The following is a 21,326-nucleotide window of genomic DNA, read 5'->3' on the forward strand; positions in this document are numbered from 1 at the left end:
CAGATTTTCATTGCATACATTAAAATAACTTATCATACTTTATCTGATGCTTTCATTCAAGAAACACTGTGACACTGTTTACACCAGTACATTTAGATCAGCCTGCGCCTTAGTTTAGAAAAGACAAATGATTACACACCGTTAAACTACAGTGATTTATTTAAAAAAGGGCCGGCTTCTATTCTCGTGAGGAATTGGCTATAAAACGGCCATTACTCTCAGCCCGCTCCGCCGAGCCCAGAGCTAAATCTATAAAAGATGTTTCTTTATCATGAGGGGGGCTTATGTAATCGTTTGCAGCCTTTTAAAGTGCTCTCACCGTTTAAGGGGGTGTCAAATATTTGGAAAATGTTTCCCCACTGAGAATCCAGTCATTAGTCAAGGTACATATCATGTTTGATCTGTATCACTGCTCATTACGACGCCGCGCTGCCAATAAATGTTCACCGTGTCGCTCCTCAGGCGATGCAAATCCTGATCAAGCGTGTGAGCTCATCTGATTACTACGACATGTTTAATGTTTGATGAAATATTTAACGATGTGAGACGCTCCCTGTAGATCCAAAAAAAAGAAATCCTCATAGGATTTAATTATTGTGTCTTTAGCTCCACTCGGGCTGTGATTGGTGCTGTCCTTTGACCTCTCTCTAAACGTCAAAACTGACCTCCTTCCTCCTGTCATTGTCCCTCTGGATGAGCCAGCGAATGGACGCCTGTGGAGACTTGGGAAGACACTCCAGGAAGGTGGTGTTGTTTTTCACACCGTACTGCGTCATCTCCACAGCGTTCCTGTAGGCTGCAACACATACACACACAGAGACAGACACACACAGACTCAGAGTCGTGGGAGGCACATCAGACGTCACTTGCTGACAGACACAAAGCCCACAGATGGACGCAAATCTGTCTCAAGTCCCAGCAGCGAGAGTGAAATGTTGACACAGAGCTTAGTCTGGACATCTGCAGCGCAAAAACCAAACTCCACCCAGTTCTCCTCCGAACAAAACAACCTTTCAGATGCATCGAACCAACTCAGTCTCGTCTCATTTACCGTGTCTTTTTTTTTTTTCGGTTGCAGCTAAATGGTCCGTCACTCAGCTGGACGTATGACAGGGTTGTGACTAATTAGTGGTAATGGCCATATGTTTGGTTCCCCGAGCTCGAGTTAATTTAGAGATGTAAACTGCTCGTGGAAATTGAACACTCTGGGGAGTAGAACCTCTCCACTCATTAGACTGCACCCTGCCGGTGCATTGAGTGAGTTTTCGAAGGGTGCTGTGCGCTTCCTGGACTCACACACACCAAGACACAAACAGCTGTCAGAGCCTAAACCACTGTCATCAAATGTCTACATCAAATGTCTTATAAAAATAGAATATCTTAAAGTATCTCACTGTTATTCAGTTGTATTATGTATAAATATGTGTAACAATATACTTTACAAATGCCTCCCTTGGGTAATTACTGAAAAGTGTATTACTTTTTTGTCAATTAGGGGCAGAAGGACTCAAAATGAAGCAAAAATATCTTATAATATTTTCAATGCTAATGCCAAAAGCAAATGGCGAAAGGTTTTTTTTTTACATTCATCATCAGTCATGTAACAACAGTCACATTTGGATTTTTCCTTTTTTTCATGCACTCATTTTTAGTTCTGTTTGAGTCACCACCAGAAATATCTGGTTTTATAGACACTGACTGATTTTTGTCCCCTGCTTGTTGCCAACTTTGATATCCTGTCCAGTGCCAGTCAGCTGACAGAGCCCTAAAATAATTTCTGTGAGGTTGTCAACAGCATGTTTGCATGCAAAGGCCATAACATAATAAAACAATAATATCTCTAGAAGGCTAAAAAGCCATGTAAAATAGAAGGATTTGCAAAAAAGGTGCAAGAAAATTCTCTAAATGCAGCATCTTTTACAATATAGGCTATACAGTAATTTGACTGTGCAGGTTTAATTACCCTTCAGATTGAATCCTCTGCATTGAGTGAGTGGATTCCCATGCATTATATCCTGCCTTCTGCTTCTCCTACAAAAGAGAAAACACAAAAACAAGTGTTAAGTGCAATATAAATACAGAAAAACACTAAATCATAACAGCCTTCCTCGTCTCATATTAAAACTGTGGGGGGGAGCAGTAGTTGCTGTCAAAACAATATGAGGAAAATCTGACTGTTATTCCACTGTGTGCTGCACAGCCATGTATAACAGCTTGGAGGAAAGGAGCGTGTAAACAGCTGACACATTTCAGACACAGTTTTCCACAGGAAAAACAGCGGCTTGTGCTTTTGTTCCGCAACCAAACTAAACTTGACCTGCGTCCGGCTAAAAAAAAAATGGCAGGAGACAGACAGCTGGGTCCTCGAGGACACCAGAGAGGTATCGGTTCAGAGCCAAGGTGTCGCTCTTACATCCCTGTCTGTGTTATGTCTAGACTGAAGGAGGGAGGCCGACAATAAGAGCAGAATTAGGGACGACGGTTTTAAGCGCTGAAGTGGCCACTGAAGGATTTCAGTCAGGTTTGGCCTCACAAGTGGTGAGCTGCTCTTTTTTTTAGTCTTGTTGAACATGTTATGTTGTTGTACAGTACATCAGCTGCTGCCCACATTTGATATGTGACTGGGTGTGGTACATTGAGTGATTTCATAGTTGTTGTATAACTGATGAGCACTAATTTGTGTTTGGCTCCTTAGATTCTTGAGGGAAAACAGGCTGAATTCAGTCCAATACTGCAAAATCTGCACTGTGCTTATGTTTATTTAACACACTAAAGTTTCACATTGCTGCCTCCATGCATGTGCTCCTTAATCTACACTTGTCAGCACTTATAAACACTGAAAAATTTGCTTTGGGGCTTTAAAGCTCTTGTGTCGTGTTTTTTCTACACTGCCAAGGGATTAGTCCTTAGTGGATTAAATTTAAAGGTACTCAATGCAGGCACAAAACTCCACTTGTAAACCCTAAAACTGTGAACCTTTGTGTACCTTTTGCCGGTGGGATAGAAGCGGGAGCAGCTGAGTCCGTCCCAGGCGCAGTAAGGATCTCTGGCGAGGCAGCAGTCAGCGCAGGCCGAGCCGTACGCGTGACAACGGTGCAGCGAGACCTGCGAGACCCCGAACTCGGAGCTGACGTACAGCTGTTGCTGCAAAGTAAACAGTTCAAATGTCAGCCGCCCTGTTTGTCTTAATAAGTGGTCGGCTGACAGGAAAATGAGGCAGAGCGCCGAAACAATTATGGCTTATTATTTCCTTGCCTTTGGGAGGGTTATCATGCACAAGGGTGGTTTCTGTTTCTGGCATCACATAGAAGCCGCAGACATTGAATAACACATTACAACAATAAAAGTGTAGTTAATGTGTCAGGTCATCAAAGAGGAATTCTTACTTTTTTAGAGGATATTCTCAAGTTTGTAACAGGGGCTTGGTTCTGAAAAATAAAACAGACACAGACACACGATCAGAGCTTTTAGACATTGTTGACTATTACAGTATTTCTTTAGGCTACAGTTTTTTTTTAGCAGACGGTTAGCTTATCACAAAGACAGCTAGAAAACTGTTTGGTTTGTACTGTATAGGCTTCCGTAGAAACATGGCGGTCCAACATGGTAGCTTGTTCTAAGATAACCAAAACCCGATTCTTATTCAGTAATTATACAATAAAGATACATCAATAGGCTATACATTTCTAACCAATAGACCTCCATCCCACAAGCCACAACACTTGTATTAGCCATCTTAACATAAATTAGATGAAAATATATGAAGGTAAAGCAAGCAGATGGTTAGCTTAACACACTGACAGCAAGAATTTGATGTGTTCCTTCTAGGCTTCCGTAGCAATTATTTATTATGAGGTCATTTTTAATGCACTTCGCAACAAGCCATCACCCATTTAGATATACTGCTATGGATTGTTGCCAAACAAAATTTTGTATTGTTTTACCAGTACGATGATAATAAAGGTATCTTGAAATCTTGAACATGGCGGCCCAACATGATGAGGGATGCATGTTCCCTATGTAGATATGAAGAACTCAGTCTAAGCTGCCAACTAACTAGCTCTCATTTCTTTTATTTGTACAAGTGTAAAAAGGGGATCATTGTGGCTTTTATCTTGCAGTAAACTAGGCTAGCTGCTAGCTATAAAAAGAAATATTGTTCCCTTCTTACAACTGGCAAGAATGAGTCACAATATATGAATATGTTTTGCATATCGCAGCTTATCAGACGGTCTTTGAATAAGAAACAGCCCAGGCATGACAGAGGATGACAGCCATCTTGGATCTGTTTCCCGCCAGATGTCTTTTACGCTCCTTAAAGAACCGTATTTGGTATTTTGAGTGTAAATCTTTCCTGATTCAGGCCGTCCTCCTCCTCCTCCTCCTCCTCCAGGTGCAGCGGAGGTTCAAAGGAGTCACGGCCTTTACATCTGATCACAGGCCGATCGCAACTTTAGCAATTTCGGCTTAGATTAAAAACCATGTGCTAAGGTTCACCCGGGCCAACTACCAGACTCTTGCAGTATATTAGCGTGTTTCCCATCACTCTGCGGTGCACTACACTGCAGAACATCCATCTCCTGAATGCCACCCTGCCCCTTGTCTGCCTGCCCCTGGCTTTTGTGTTGTGGCCAAGCGCGCCCTCCTCCTCCTCCCTGCCTTTGATTTTGGGAACAAAAAGGGATGAAAGTGAAAAGAAAGGGAAAAAAAGAAGGGGTGAAAGACGGACAGCAGACCTTAAACACTTCCAGCTCCTCCAGGATCAGATCTTCATGTAGGGAATGATTGCTTGGCAGGACTATCACCTTCTGTATTGTACCTTTGTCTGGGGGCAGAAAAGCAGACATGTCACGAGCTGTAACCACACACACGTGCATTTAACAACTGTGTGAAAGAGATATACACACACACACACACTTAACAAAAGAGGTGCGGACCTGGAGTACAACTGCTGCTGAAAAGAAATAACAAACTCAGGGCCTGTTTTCCTTCGCCTGTGTTTGCTTTTAAATTAACCGTGATAGCCGTGACCAGTTTCAATAGCAAAATCAACTGTGGCAGCAGCAGAAGAGCTCTTAGGGGAGTGAAAGCTCAGTAGCTTGACCAGCAGACGACAAGGGCCACGGAAAAGGGGGCTTCATGCAATAAGGCCGTTTTGTCCCGGGGGAGTCTTAGCAGCAGACTGGAGGACAGTAAAAGCTCCTGGAAACGGCCGATAACGGAGTCTCCTGCATCCTGGAGACAAAAGCGGCGTTTTCAGGGGCCCAGATATGGTTTGACAGCACTGGCTTCTCTTCAAGAATCCAGGCGGGAGAGGCTGCCCGATAAACACAAGCAGCTGTGTGAGAGAGTCCCTGAGTGGCTTTCTTTCTGAATGCAAACATATGCACATGTGGACACACATACACACACACACACACACACATACACACAAGCACAAATGCATGCATAATTATGCCCATGCACACACATATTACTCTGTTTTACCACAGCGTTATGAGCACGGACAGGTAAATCCAGACATATTTCTGTTGTGCTGCAGGAAATGTCTCTGGGGCACCACAATCAATCTTTAAAAGCATTTTGTCTTTGACGTGAGATAATGATTTTTGCAAGTGGAGATTGAGCTTTTATTAAAATAAACTGTGAAAGATGCTGATTTATTTAAAAAAAAGGTTCAAAGTCCTATTTTTGAAAAAAAAAGGTCCTGGTCTTGTCACCCCCTTTGTGCCGCATGCTGTGTCATGCTGTCACATTTCTGTTTTCAATTTAGCTGCCACACCCCACAATGTTGCACTATTCCCTCTGTTATCTGTTTATCTGACAACCAGCTGTGGCACCGAGTCACCACATGACAATCATTTACTCATGAAACACCTCAGACGACTCAGGAGACAGAGAGACAGAGCGAGAAGAGGAGGAGGAGGAGGAGGAGGAGGAGGGGGGGGATTGTGTTTCTGCTGTTTGAACATTTATTTGCTGATATCTAAGCTGCCTTGTTACAGGATTGCAGAGAGTGCGGTGGCGCCTCTATACCTTAAGAGAGGACTTTTACTATTTCAGTTTGCTGTGATGCATATTTATCACCTAGAATTGGATCTGCTATTGATCTGTTGCTTTCTCCAACAATCGATGCAGGTCAGGGGAGGTCATTTCACTTATTTTAGAAGTTTCAGGAAACAAATCTGTTTAAAAAAGACATTTTAACATTTACATTTCGTCAACTCGTTATACCTGTGCCCAGGAAGAGGACTTGGTAGTTGCCGTCGGCAGCCATGACCTGGTCCACGGCCACTGATGTGTATTTGTAGTCGGCGTTGGTGCGAACCACCAGGGGTCTCCTGCCCACCGGGTAGATGGGGTTGAACATGACGGGATGGTTTCGTACGAAGGTCACGACGTCGTCCGGGAACTCCTTCGTGGTCTTAATGTCGGGTGTGAACGCACCACCGGGGCACTGGAGAGACACGTACCATTAAGTCTTATCACTGAGAGAAATACAGCACATGTACAGACACATACAACATTAAAATGGGTGACAGTTTTTGGTGCATATCCTGTTTAAGGAGTTTATTCAGAATCATAAGTCATTTGTTTTAAAACTTCATTCATAATTTCAATTATTTTCTGCTGCTTCATGACTTGACAGAGAGAAAAAAATACCTGAATCAGTCATAACATTAAAACCAATCACTATCATAAGTATGCATTAGAGTTTATCAAGTTTTCCTGATGGTAAAAATGTATTTATTTTGTTTTATTTGTTATAACATTTCTCAGTTCCATCTAAAATGTACAGATTTTATGTCATTATTTCTCTTTAACTTATAAAGAAGCTTATCCAGATACAATACAAGTTTAATGGTTTAACAATAAACAATGTGCTTGGTAATTTTTCCAAATATACCAATATTACCAAATATAAACTGGATTAAAACTGTGAATCTGTTCCTCTCTATCCAGTCAGAACAAAACTTAAAGATCTTATAGATTGTTTCTTAAAAATAACTTCACTGTGAAACATCCTAAGATACGTTTTCCCTTCAGAAAATATATGAACAGTGATATGAATGTAATGGGTAATATTTCTATTTTTATGCATATGAACATCCTTTGTTGCTTTGTCTTGTGTGCATGTCTCTTTTTATAGCAGAAGGTCTATTCAAGCTTTGATGTTATTTGTTGACTTTGATACTTTTTGACTTGAAATAAAAAAAACAGGGCCCAGACAAAGACTTATATTATATTTATGTGTTTTTTTTATTTTAGAGACATGCACTGAAATAATAATGAATAAAAACATGAATGAACAGATGACCTAAAAGCGAACTCACAGTTCCAGGCCGTGGGTACGGGATGCGCCCCTGGAAGGCCACCCACTGAAAGTTGGGCCCCTCTCTGTGAGCGAAGGGCCCGTTGAAGACGGTGAGGATGTCGGCCATGTTGTACACGCACACCGCCGAGCCTTTAAACACGGAGCTGTGGGAATAAGACGGATAATTTCAATGAGAACCTGCTGCTCTGCTCTCATGACGTCGACTCTCACCCAGCTGAAATATTCTGCCCTCATGGTCGTCACTGCCACACTCCGGAGGGGACGCTTCTTATTTCCCCCCCGTCTATTATCTGATGTGGTTTGGCCCAGTCACTTAAAACTACAACTGCTTAACACATAAAAGAGGCTTTGTTGAAAAGGGGGTGGGGAGGGGGGGGCACAAGCATATTGTGTGAAGTGGAGATGGAGGAAGAAACAACAGTGAGCTCGGAGCAGTGAAGGAGCTCGGTGTTTGGTTTGGCTGTGGTCTCTTTGAGGAGGGAAACGCGACTGTGGCCGCTCTGTGATCCTGAGGTAACGAGCGGTTCAAAGGCCTGCAGTGGTGGTGTCATCCAGAGTTAACCAGAAGGATTTCAGCTGATCCCAAATCCCCCCAATCAGCTCCCTCAATACAACAACATCTCAGATTATACTGAGCTAGCTGCTTGGAAAAATCCAGAGGCCGACATCGAACATGTGGTTCAAGCTTGTTTTTTTTTACCAGCTCAGGATCATTATATTAAATCACTCACGTGCAAAAATGTCACACATGCTTTTATTTAGTTATTTATTACTCTTGGCTCAATTATTATATCACACATCATTCATTATCATCGTCAGCCACGCCTCCTTCTCCCTTTATTGGCTCACCTGATCGACTTCAGATTGATTTTTAAAGCTTTATTGCCAACGTTTACAGCCCTTGAACGTCTCTGCCCCCTGGTTACATCTCAGATTTATTGACAAGGTTTATTGCCAACTGAGAGTTCAGGTCTGTGAATGGAGATCTGATGGTCACCCCAAAGTCCAGTCTTGTTTTATTCCTAGATCATGATACATGTTTTAATTATATTGTATTGTGTAATGTTTTTTAATGTATTTTAGTGCTGTCACATCTTTGTGCTCTGAGACACTTTTACGAGGCTGTTCACACTTTTTATGATGCTCACTTTGGATCATTCTTATATCTGGTTTCACTTTTCTTGCAAAGCACTTTGTATAAGAAAAATACTAAATAAATGAAGTATTGTATTATTATTATTATTGTTATTATTATAGTAATAAGTGTCACAGCTGAAGGCAGTGGTGCAGGTTCAATAGGCTCATGGGGAAACATGCTGCAGCTGCTCTGACTGGAGCTGGTGAAAGTGGTTGGGAAAACAAATAAACAGTGGACGGAGGGAAACTCAGGTGAGTGGGGGCAGGAGACACTGAGCAGGTGGATGAGGGAGTCGGCTGTAAAGTCTGAGGACGCCTGGTGGCAGGAGGTGGAGGCCAAAATACACAGAGCACAGTTTTAATGAGAGTATGGACAGTTAAGTCCAGGTTAATGTCTCTGTTAGCCCAGAGACGACCTTTAAACTGAACTTCTGCAATTGTGTTGCAACCAATTATCAATATGATATATTGTAAAACAAAAAAAAAAAGTGAATAATAATTTTGAAATATCTTGTTCATTTTGACTTTGACAGCGAGAGGAGCTCAAATTTAAGTAGGAGAGATAAAACAGTCTCATAAAGTACAATTTACATACATAACATAACAAACCTTTTCCAGGTGTCTGTGTTCCCTCCAACAAACTGAGCTCAAAGTGTTGCTGCAGTATATCATATGCTAATCTTATCAGGGCTCTTGCATATTTGTTAGAGCTTCGCTTGAACCTTTGAACTTTCTACTTTCTTTAACTACTTCTTTCTTGTGTTTTTTTTCTCTCTTTCTCAGGAACTAATTTCCCCCAGACTGGGTCAGCAGGATCACATACAGCAACATAAGCATCAACATTGTTTGTAGTATGCGTAAATGAAATGAAAAAAAAGGAAAATAGAAGATTTATTAAGAGGAAATACAGATATTAATCATCATTATATCTGAGCTGATGTGTGTTATATACACTGGTAGTTATATTGTTGTTTTTCTTCGAAGTTGAAGATAAAAACTTCGGCTTTTCCTCGAAATGTTGTTTTTTTTGCTTTCCATTTAACATCTCTATCATTTAAATGGTCAAAACATGAGCTCCCCTTCATATGTGTGTTTATCTAAGTGCTTATCTGTGTGTGTGTTTCAGCATAAACTGGAAACAGAAACGGGACACTCCCTCTTTCTTTTCCTCTGGACGCTGAGTAACGAGAGTTGGGCTTCATTTATCTGAGAAATGCAATAATAAAACTCTCTGCTCTCAAATATTCCTCTGTCTAACATTACTCACTCACATGCAGCAGAGTGATCCATATTCCTTATCAATATACTCTGGAAAAAAAAAAGTTTCTCCTCTAAAGTGCTGCATGTGATCATAAGGAACGAAGATCAAAACCAGGACCATATGGAGAAGCCACCAGGACGCTGTAAGTGATAGTTCATCATCTGAATAAGCCGCTCTGCAACATGACACATGACGTCTCTATGTAACCGGCCTCTTAGACGTGCATCGCCCCCACCCGTCCCCGCTGATACCCACAGTGAGTGATTAACATGCACCACAGAGGCCTGCAGGAATGTTACAGTTGGCTGTGTTGCCATCCAGCTCTTACCTTGTGGATGTGAAGACTCCAAACACCAACAGGCCCTTGGGCTGATCGGTTTCCAGCAAAAACACATTTTCTGAAAAGGGGGAAAAACACACGTGGACAATTGCACATATTTGGAGAGAAAGGTGTGCAATACTTTTTATTAAATTCCCCCTCTCCTCTTCCTTTATCGCCTCGGCTCTGCAGGTAGGAGCGCCAAAGCAGGGATGCATGCAGGGATTAATAACTACACGTGCTGACAGATGTTGAGTGTGGTGACCCTGAATGGAAAAAGCATGAAGGTCCTGCGACTCTGACTCCGAGAGCTGAAGTTTGCAGTTTTTCAGAGCTGGAATAAAATGCTCATGAACAAATACTGTACGAGGAAACCATAGGGCAATTATGAGAATTGACGAGGGAGCCCCGGTCCTAATCCAGACCAAACAGCGGCAGCTTCAAGGACTGTTTGTGGAGGAAGCAATCACAGGAAACCGGGGAAACATAAATAGTATGATTTCCAGAAAGAAAAAGCTCTCTACGGTTTGTTTTAAACTCGTTTCACGCACCGTGAAACTAAAATGGAGCTCGGCCAGTCACATAAAACATACATGTTTCACTCACCCAGTTCATCAAAGTGTGTCTCGGTGCCGTCCTCCTCCAGGACTGAACACACCATCCGGGCTTTGAGGAACGTGGTCCATTTGTTGACCAGGCTCCGCTGCCCGCCGATGTCGCTCTGCAGGAGAAAAGGAGCCGCTCGTAGGAATTCACATGCAGGAAAAAAAAAAAAACTCCCACAAAAAGACACACAAGTGGTGATTTATTTAGGCGCAGACGGAGGCACTTACTGGACACACTCTGGCCACCATGGTGTGGATATTTTTAGTATTTCCATTATTGTCTGTCAGTCTCTCACGGAAGAAGAAGTACAACTTGGAGTCGTTAGGGTCGGTGCCGTCTGGGATCAGGTGGGCGTCAATGAAGATCGGCTCTGAATGGAAGAGGACAGGACATTCATTGAGACTTTGTAAAAGGGCAGTTTTATGTGTATAGTCCCTTTTTAACAAACAGTTTGACTCAAAGGGTTTTACACAGCATCATAACAACATCCTCCGCCTTTAGACCCTCACATTCACTGAGGGAAAAACTCCCAAGGCTTGTTATTTGTGTAAATATATCAATAATCAGTCAATAGACACACATACATGTACAAAAGTGTGTGCGCGTGTGTGTGCATGTGTGTCTGTGTATGTGAACTCACCACTGAGCCATTTAGAGTTGTGCTGGTCCGTGCGCACTGCGTTCCTCTTGGTCAGGCTCCTGAAGATGGCAGCATCTGTCCCCATGAAGTCAATGTACATGCCTGAGAACAGCTCCTGGTCTGTGGGTACACACACACACACACGCACACACACACACACTATCAGAAAACTCAACAATAGTGTCAGAGCTTCAAAAAAACGATCAAATGTACACTGATGCAGCTTAAAAAATGTATCAAAATGCACCATCTGTAACACTTTATAATAAGTACACACTATTAAGCATTAAATACTGAATTAATCATTTATAACACATGAATACTCATTAGTATGTAGTTTATAAACACAGTTAAAAAGTTTTACTCATCATTGATAAGCACTAACTGTATTTATAAACTACATATTTATGAGTATTCATGCGTTATAAATGAAGAATTCAGTATTTATTAATGCTTAACTAATGCTTAATAGTGTGTACCTAAAGTGTTACAGACGGTGCATTTTGATACATTTTTTAAGCTGCATCAGTGTACATTTGATGTGTACCTGTCCTGCACCGTCTTTTGAATCACATCACTGATAAATAATGTTTAAATAATAGCATAAAAGTTGCTGCAGGTCTAACGGCAGCTTCTCAGTCTGTTGTTCTGCAGAGGGATCAGACGTACAGATGGAGCTGAAGCTCTGGTTTTACCGAGCCCGTCTCCGACCGTCCTCGGAGGCGAGGAGTGCTGCATCACAGCTCCAACACTGCAAACTTTGACCTCGACTCCATTTGGCAGAGCACTCTCCTCCCTCCCTCCCTCAGGTTTATCCCACCTCCCCCTCCCCCTCCCCCTCCCTCTGGCGAAGCTGCCACTGCCACTGCTGCTGCTGCTGACATGGCAATGCTCAGGTGTCAGAAAGCAGAGCCGCGGGTTCAGCAGCGTCGTCTTTAGACGTGTCAACAGCCACCCAGCACGCCTCGACCAATCAGAGATCAAAGGAGAGAGAAGTGAGGAGGAAGGAGGAGGGGGAGGGAGGAGGACGGGTGGATATATATCAGTCTGTGTGTTAAAGTTGAACTCACTTTTTAGTGTGAGATAACTTCCTCGGTTGTCATAATTAACATCATTAACAGGTTCTGTTGCTGCTTCTCTTCAGTTTTGTTTAATTCTTTAACAGGTTTTTATCAAAAATCCACCAAAACAAACAGACAGGACGGTTTGATGATAAATCTTCCTAACAACCTCTCACCTCATCGCTCCCCCTCACGAGCTATATGGGATTATCTGATGAGTGTAAATAGAAAATATTGCAGAGTCACTCTTGCACAGGAGTCTCTGATGGGTCAAACTGCAAAATACTGTCGAGTCACCGCTACAGCGATAACAAAAACAGCACCTGCATGCTGGTATGATATCAGACTCGCTGTATTACTGCTTAACCTTGAGAGATAAAAGATTTACTGTACTTCCTCTGCAGGTCAAGTCGATCTGTCGCTTCTCTTCTCCTCCACTCTATGAACACTTATGATTAAATGGACCATTCCTGAGTAATGTGCTTCATTAAATACACATCAGACTAAATATTTATTGCAGGATCATCTCGGTTTCCTTCAGCAGCTCCCGACTTGAGAACAGCGGTCGCATCAACATCCAAGTTGGAATCACGACCGGAAAAAAGTTTTGATGCATCGGACTCGACTTGGCTCTGAATAATGTGAACGACCCTGAAAACCTCCCGTCACACAACAGCCAGAAGTTTTAGTGTCATAAAACCCAACAGATAAGTCTCACGTAAGTCACACAACCACACTGAGACGTCTGCTGATGTGAATGTTCGCAGCTGGTAAGTAACAAAGCATGGTCAAAAAGAATGAATCGGTCAAAATCAATAAATCAGATTGGGTCATGTCTCTGCAAAGGAATCAATAAAAGTCAAATTTCCCTTTACAGAAATGATATATGTGGCATAAATGGCAGTTATATTACTATCACATTTATACATCCTCTGGATGTATGAATACAAAAATGTATACCATATGTAAAATACCTATATAAAAATGCCCATGTCCATGAATTATAGAAAAATAACATGATCAATCATTATTTCTAATAAGATACTATGACCATGATGTGTTATTGATATTTGATTTATAAATGCACGTTAATTAAAACAGTATACATGTTAAATCATATAATATCTTGTATGACATAATATGATATACTATTCCATTGTGTGCATGTTTTTCTTATTGATTAAACAATACACAACATTTGCTCATCTTCATATTGTGGGAATGTGGTTTCATACTTTTGGAAACTACTGTAAAATCCATATATTGACAGGCTTTGGGGTGGATATACTGTATATTTACGTAAATTGTTCATTGCTGTTTTTTTTGTGGTTATTATTATTATATGCTTCTTCGTCTTTAATTCTCTGAAATAGTGTGTGGTATTGGTGTTAATGCTTGGTATCTAAGCTAATGTAATTACAACTATATATAAGTTTTTCTTCTTCCTGCTCCTTTCCATTTATGGTGTTATGTAGATAAAGAAAAAAAAGAGAAAAGTTAACATAATGTAATCATGTAATGTATGCATATAATCCATGAATGGAATAAATATGAAATGAAATTAAACATATGTCTTTAATATAGGCACATGTACATAATTGTATTGGGTAGATATACCAACTGTACGTCAATATATGAGACCTGTAGTTATTTCTCTCAGGTTTCATAATATTAATTTCATATTGACTGATACATATAATATATTACATTTGTGTATAGGTATGTTCTCAGGGGTCAGAGGTCATGCAGGAGGAGGCACCTACTGAGCATGACGGAGACTGTATTCACTTGAGGGTTGAAGGAGCACCTCCCTTTTCCAGATTCGGTCCTCGAGTCGATGTGAAACACTTGTTCCTGTCACAGAACAAAAAGAACAAAAAAAAAGAGGAAGTCAGAGGTTTTGAAGACAGTTTTATAAGATAAGTTATTCCCTCCGGTGACCTCAGCTAAAATAAAACGACATGTGTGAGACTACCAAATGCACCAAACGCACCGTTAAGGTAGGCCTGCTCACGTTTCTATCCCTACTGGTTTTAAGGAAGCTGAAAAAAAAGCCCGTCCTGGCCCGGTCCACAGAAACCCGGCCCATCTGGGACTATAAAAAAACATTCCATGTGGAAGGAAAGGAGGAATTTCCCCATTAATGTGTTGGATCGTCATTCCTCCATCTCAGGTGGAGAGGCTGCCAAGTCTCACCTCCGCTCCCCACCTCCTGGTAGCAGAGACTGGACGCTCCGACCTGTCTAGATTTTAAAAGCTTTTTCAGCTTTACCGTCCGTATTTACATCTGGCCAGTGGTGCTGTTGCTACTTGCTGGACCGGAGGTGTGAGTGATGTCAACCCCCGCAGCATTTTCACAGGAAAATGTCGCTGTTTGCCAAAAAAGAGCTCTGGAGGTGGATTGACTCCATCTGGTCGCTTCTGTCATCCGACGTCTGCCACACAAAGAAACTGTCCATTTTTAACAAAAGACTTGATGTTGGTAGTGCATGTTATTATCAAATTCTAATTGAATCTATATAATTCACTGTAACGGGGTACGTTTGATCATTTTGAATGGAGCAAATTGGGATTGTTGAAGCATTTGCAATCCTGATTCTGTGTAAATGTGCTTTTAAATCCTTAATGGCGCTTTTTCCACATCAGAGAATGATTCAGATCATATATCATAAAACATGGGTCCTTTAAAATAATCTCTCTTTCAACGAGTGACAGCTGTTTGTAACACCGAGCCTTCTCTGAGAACAAGTGGGATAATTACAGCCTGTAAAAGTTTAATGATGGAATAAAAACCATCGGAGTTGAATGAGATGGATGTTTTATCGTGGTATACGTTTCGCTGTGTATCTGACCGAGGAGCACTTTAGACAAGTAAGACGCAACCTCACAACATTAAAAAAAAAATGCAAATAAGCTGTCTGCTGTCTGCTGCAGCCGTCCTATCGTGTTTCAAAACACCGTAATAGTCTGGGGCGCGTTCTCAGGGCAAAGGTCGACGTCGGCTTCTCACTACTGCAGCTTGTTGTACTTAACAGATCCTTTCTCCTCAGACGGCGGCATGTTTGGACTCCGAAACTGCAAACAGAGCAGTTTCTGACTTACAAACAACTAAAAAAAACAAATAAGAAACACAAAATGACAAAAGGTTCTGCAGTGTGCAGAGAGAGAGAGAGAAAGAGAGAGCCTGGTCAGGAGCGCTCTCTCTCCGCCTATTAGTGTTTGGCAGCAGTCTGCAGTCTGTGGCTCAGTGTTGTTCGCTCTGTGAGCACTTTTCTCCTGGAGGGCTTCCCCGCGCTCACTTCCAGAGCTGTGTGGCCGGAGATGAGAGCGCAGCGCCCAGAAATCTGCCCTCCATGCCTCCACAGAGAGAGAGAGAGAGCTCCATTTACTCCCTCTTATCCTCAGTATCTCCTCTCATGTGGCGTCAAACCGATTACATGAAAATTTTGCTCGTATAAAATCATGGTGACAGTTGTAAAATCCTAGCAGACAAGTAAAAGAATATGTCATTGCTTGAAACAATCACTATCTGATGTTGTACATGGATTCAACATGAGACGTGCTGCTGACACTGCAGCAATTTCATATGCACTCATGTCATCTAGTGGACACATTTGTGGCACTACTGATAGTAATGTTGCACTCCTTCCAGTAGAAAATGGTCCACAGCAATGTTTTTTTTTTAAATTTTATGTGCATTATTCTAAATATATAGGCTACATAGAATGTATTTCATACCATTGAAATAAAAATTGAAATTGTCTTCTTCATCTTTCCATTGCCTGCAGTCCAAGCATCACTCATCACATCTTAAACTAGCACCGGCCTTGATATAAAGCACTGGCTATCAAGCTGCTCTGCTTCAATGAAAGTTTTATTTTTTCGTGTTTGTCTTTTTTGCAGCTTTTTGCGGCAGTATTGTCAAGAGGTTTTTGCAAAGTGGGCCCTCATCCAGAAGCTAATGGTTTTCAAGGGGGCCTTGGCATGGAAAGGTTCGGGAACCCCTGGCGTATTGAAATTATATTTACTGCATGTTTTTTCACCACATTTCATTTTTCACCAACAATCCCTCCGACATTTTTGTGGATACGTCATTATTTCTAGCTTTAGGACATCTATCATCACATTCCCTACACTTTATTTTAATAGTATATCTTAGAATTTAGCAATAGAGCTGCTAAATGTTCTTATTTTTCACTTTAGAGATCATATCAACGTTGTGGTAACATTCAAACTATTTCAAAAACCAACGTCCCCAAACTGAGGCTCATTCCCTCAAAAGTTTGTTTCTTTAGTGGAGTGAATCTGTCGTCATGCATGCGCCCACCTCTGGTCTTCGGCCTCTGTTGACGTAAACACAGACGGGACTGTACGCGCCGCTACCGCACATAAACAGATGGGTCCTGTTGTACGGCTGCACCACCCGGATGAAGTTCCCACAGCCGTGCTGGAAAAGAGACATGGAAAAACAAAAAAGGAGACAAGTTTAAAAGTTCAGTAGGTGAGACACAACAATAAAAAACGTCACTTGAATTCCATGGAAAATGTTAAACCTGCGGTTGATTGTTGTGCAATGACCTTTTCTTTGCACCAGACTTTGAAGGAGCTGTTTGTAAATTTTGCTAAATTGCTAACAGTTGTTTATTTATGAGTCTTGGCCAGAACTTCAACCGTCATTGAGAAGTCATACCGCACCCTGTGAGGACGGAGCAGTACTTTTTCAGAGCTAGCTGGATGCTACAGTGACTCGGTATTGGAAAGCGACAAGACGTTAGCATGCTAACTTCACAAGAGCATAAATGGCTGCTAATGTTGGCTATGTAGCGCAAATATATCCTTTAAAAATATATTTGATAATAAATAACACATTTTCAGAATTTCACTTAGATATGTAATAGAAATATTGAAGTTCCTAAGCTGAATAAATAGCTAAACGTTTGCTGAGTGCAAGTGTAGTTTTCTACTTAACATGTGCTAGTGTTACATTGAGCATTTTAGCCAACATTATCTCATAGTCTTCAGTTGTGGCCACTGTTTAGCAGACATTACATTATGTCACTTGACTGTCATTTAACCTTTGTTTTAAATAATGATAGTAAAAACAATATGAAAAGCAGATGCTGTGATCCACTCTGATGCAGACACATTATTGCGCTGTAAAAAATAATTACAGTTTTTATGTTGCTTTGATTTCAGCGATGACACAATGCACTGAAAAAGGACACAACAAGGGATACAGTCTACTTCCTGGTATGGAGCCAAGGAGAACACCAACTCCGTGACCTGTTTATCCGTCTGAACTTATTCCATATGAGGGAGTAATTCGAACTTATCTCACTTGTTATGACGCATAGAGTCACAATCAAATGATCCCACAGCTCACTGGTCTGGTATTAGGAGCAGTGGAAAAAGGCGGTCAGTGGTATATGTGATATATCGAGGTAAGACGGATCACTGATCTCTATATATCTCTGCTTCCACTTCCACAAACCCGGCAGCAGCTCAGCAGCAGCAGCAGCAGGAGTGTAAGACTTGGTGGCTAATTAAACCTGAGCTTGCAGAAAACTAACGGAGAGAGAGGAGGATAGGGAGACAAGCGGGGGGAAAGCAGTGGGGAGGAGAGGAAGACGTATCCAGGGAGCCGTCAGGAACTTGGCCACGGCTGCAGGAATGGCAGCTGCGGCGGCTCCGCGGAGAGCTATCGACGAAAAACAACTGAATTTTCACCGTCACACACCCAACTCTGTTATTTATCTTCTCTCGTCTCGCTGTCTCCTTGCTTTTATCACCGATTCATCTCATCACCCTTTCCTTCAACCCTCACACACCCACAGGGCCCGTGGCCTGCACCCGTATCTGATGTCAGCCCCACGGAGCCACATGTACATGTACATACTGTATATATGCGCATATATACACATAGTCGTATCTGGGTTTATTTTCCCCAAATACACATGCAACATTCGTGACTGTGGCAAATAAACAGCGCCCGGCCTCGTGCCCTCGAGTTCAAGCGGTGGCCATGCTGAGTTTAAAGTGGTGGCTTTCTGAGCGAGCGGCAAATGAGACTTAATCAACCTGGTCTCTATTTCAACTGAGCTGCCACCCTCTGGCGCAAACAATGTGTGGCGACTCTCTGGAGCTCGGCTTGACCACAGATTCTATCGGAGAAGAGGAACTTAATATATACAGATGGGGAGGGTAACCATAACAGAAGCACCAGGGGGGGCAGGCGGGTGGGGGGCGAGGGGGTACTCTCATTCAAATGAAGAACCTCACGAAAAACTAGACGGGTGAAAAAGAAACCGAGAGGACTCGAGTTGAGAGTTGGAAAAAATGAGCGAGTTAAAACAAAACATAACAAAACAAAACAGAAATAACAGAAACGGAAACCGAAAGTTTTAGAAGCAAATCTGGCAGAAGGGGGGGATGACAGAAGGGAAAAGGTGGGGGGGTGGGGGGGGACACAGAGAGTGGCTCCACACTGAGATGGCTCACCCAAATATTTGTGGGAGCCTGTCTGCAGCAGGCAGGCTGAGTCAGAGCAGCACAAATCACTCATTGAAAGCAAACAGCTTCTTCTCTATTTCTGTGTTGTACAAACCCTGGCTCGACTACCACAGCTGCTGTCAGAAATGGAGAGATGGTGTAAGACAAACGAGCGGCGCTTGTTGTAGCGCAATGCTCTTTTTTAAAAATTTAAACTTGTGCTATAACTTTAGAAATGAGGCATTCAATGTATGTAAAAACAAAGCCCTCATTTCCTCTCTCCTTCTATTCCCCTGCCCTCTGCGCTGCAGCGTCTATAGGCAACTGTGCATGTGCTATATCAGAACAAGCCAATTAGAGAGGAACAGAGGCGGAGGAGAAATCAGTCTTCTGAGCGTAGCTGTATGTCTTCATTAAATCTTGTTGCGGCTAACAAGTGCTGCACAGAATCAGGCCGGGTTATGAAATCTCTGCGTCAATGAGCTGTGTCCCATTTGCAAGCTTTGATTCTGGGTTTGTTTTTTCTACGAGGCTCCGTGGCCCTCGAGCCGCCCACGCTTCACTCTCGCCCTGACAAACTGCACCAGGATGCCAGGAGGACTCCGACCCTGCAGACATCTGCTGCCTGCTGCACATGTGGTTGGACCCGACACAGGCCTGCAGATGGGAGCTGGAAATCCCAGGAGGTGCTTAGTGCATGATTCCCCTGTGGACCCAACTTGAAGGAACAGTTCTGGGAACAGCCGGCAAAAAAACCTCTAGTCTAGATCTGGACCACAATGGCCAGGAAAAAACGAGGGCAACTGCTGTAAGAAGCTGGATCGTCATGAATTCAGCTCTTCGTTTGTAATGGGAATAACATAACGTGTTATTTCTTAACAACATTACATCATTTTGCTTTGAAGGGTGCATGAACAAAACAGCATCTTGTACACAAAGACAAAACAAAGTTGAGGCTAGTTTGTAATTATTACAATAAAAATTGAGCCTTCATGATGGAACATGAGTAATTGTAAACATGTTCTAATTTTATGGTTTGGTTGGTTACCACCAAGCAGAAACATCGAGGACAACAAACAACAAGTGCCAAAAGTTGCAGTTCCTTGAATGGCCACTTGAGGTCGACTCCAACAATGAGTCAATCCCTATTGATCTCCATTCAAATGTTAATGTTAACATGGTTGCACAAAAAAACTGGTTTTGGTCTCTGTGGTTATTTTCCTCGTTAATGACGACTATGTGAGTGAATTTTCATACAACTCATCCGTTTAAGTTGAACTGAAACTTAACATTACGCATAATTGGGGTGTGGCCACTTTGAGTGACAGGTGAGTCAGCAAACGGCATTCACTTTGCACACTCGATACATGCCCCTCCTCTTTGCCCATATTTTATTTTATTTATTTTTTATAACTATTACCATTTGTAATTAATTATCATTAGTTATTGTTTGGTTTGTAAAGAAAAAGGCCCCAAGAGATTCAACATGAATGGCTTTCTTACCGTAGGGTCCTTCCCTGCCATCTGGCATTCCTCTATCTTGCTGGTGGACGCCGGCCAAAATACCTGGTGGAAAAAAAAAGAGGAAAAGGAAACAACCACAACAAAAATTTAAAGCATTCAAACTGGAAAGTGAAGGAATAAACCCTGGAAACCAGACAGAGACTGAAGTAAACATAAGTTAAAAATGAGCTGAGGATTGATCATATCCTGCTCACGCACACAGACATCACAGTGAAACATTTTTTGGAAACTGAACAACAATGCTCTGAAAGTTTCTGTTTGAGTGTCGGTGATTACGGGCACTGTGGAAAATGAGTGTGTTTTCAAACCGGGGAGAGAGAGGTGCTTAAAGGTCCAGCTCGATGAATATATCAAGCAATTTACTTGGACAAAATGGATGTGGTGTGGGCTCTCCCCAGGGGAAACTAAATGCTTTTCCATCTGTTTATGCATTTCATGCCTGTCAATTACACCGGAGATAAGTCCTCCACTGCATGCAGATTCAGCCATCACACAGCTCGAGCATTTTAAAGGCTCTCTTGAATAACCCCGAAAATTGTTCTGATCATGGCAAATGTGTGGTCATTTGCATATCACAGCACAGATTAGAATAATGTCTACTGTAGTGGTTTTATCATGTGTCTCACATACTATTCAATCAATTTAACAAACATTTTATTCTGTGGTTAGTGGCCACAGATGCAGGGCGTCAGTGTTGCAGTAGAGTAAAAAAACAAACACGAGCTGACCTTAAGCGTGCCATGAGTGATGTTGTTGATGTCCATGGAGAGGACGTGGTCTTTGCAGCCCACATACATCCGGTCCTGGTCCTCGTCCATCTGCAGGATCCTGTAGTCCATGGCCTTGTCTGATATGCTGTAGTGTTCAAAGGACAGGGAGGCCTGCAGGTCTGAAGACACACACAGAGTCAAAAATAAGCTTGTGTCCACACTGAGAGGCGAGATGAGGCGTTA

The 21,326-nt window shown here is 42.2% G+C and overlaps 1 protein-coding gene across 1 annotated transcript in view; it reads right to left on the reverse strand.

Moving 5' to 3' along the window:
- The window catches only part of sema3c (sema domain, immunoglobulin domain (Ig), short basic domain, secreted, (semaphorin) 3C), a 43,145-nt gene that overhangs the window by 3,429 nt on the left and 18,390 nt on the right, over positions 1-21,326 (reverse strand). The window contains exons 3-17 of the mRNA XM_085769092.1: positions 21,102-21,262; positions 20,353-20,415; positions 16,688-16,807; positions 14,124-14,214; positions 11,300-11,419; positions 10,887-11,029; positions 10,660-10,774; positions 10,063-10,132; positions 7,335-7,479; positions 6,235-6,457; positions 4,737-4,825; positions 3,387-3,428; positions 2,987-3,144; positions 1,964-2,031; positions 666-796 (exon numbers count right to left, since the gene is read on the reverse strand). Of these exons, the coding sequence (XP_085625218.1) occupies positions 666-796; positions 1,964-2,031; positions 2,987-3,144; positions 3,387-3,428; positions 4,737-4,825; positions 6,235-6,457; positions 7,335-7,479; positions 10,063-10,132; positions 10,660-10,774; positions 10,887-11,029; positions 11,300-11,419; positions 14,124-14,214; positions 16,688-16,807; positions 20,353-20,415; positions 21,102-21,262 (1,739 nt within the window). The remainder of the gene's footprint in view (positions 1-665; positions 797-1,963; positions 2,032-2,986; positions 3,145-3,386; positions 3,429-4,736; positions 4,826-6,234; positions 6,458-7,334; positions 7,480-10,062; positions 10,133-10,659; positions 10,775-10,886; positions 11,030-11,299; positions 11,420-14,123; positions 14,215-16,687; positions 16,808-20,352; positions 20,416-21,101; positions 21,263-21,326) is intronic.

The sequence above is a fragment of the Trachurus japonicus genome, chromosome 23 (assembly GCF_045865225.1).
Source record: "Trachurus japonicus isolate A0001 chromosome 23, Traja_1.0".
NCBI lineage: Eukaryota > Metazoa > Chordata > Actinopteri > Carangiformes > Carangidae > Trachurus > Trachurus japonicus.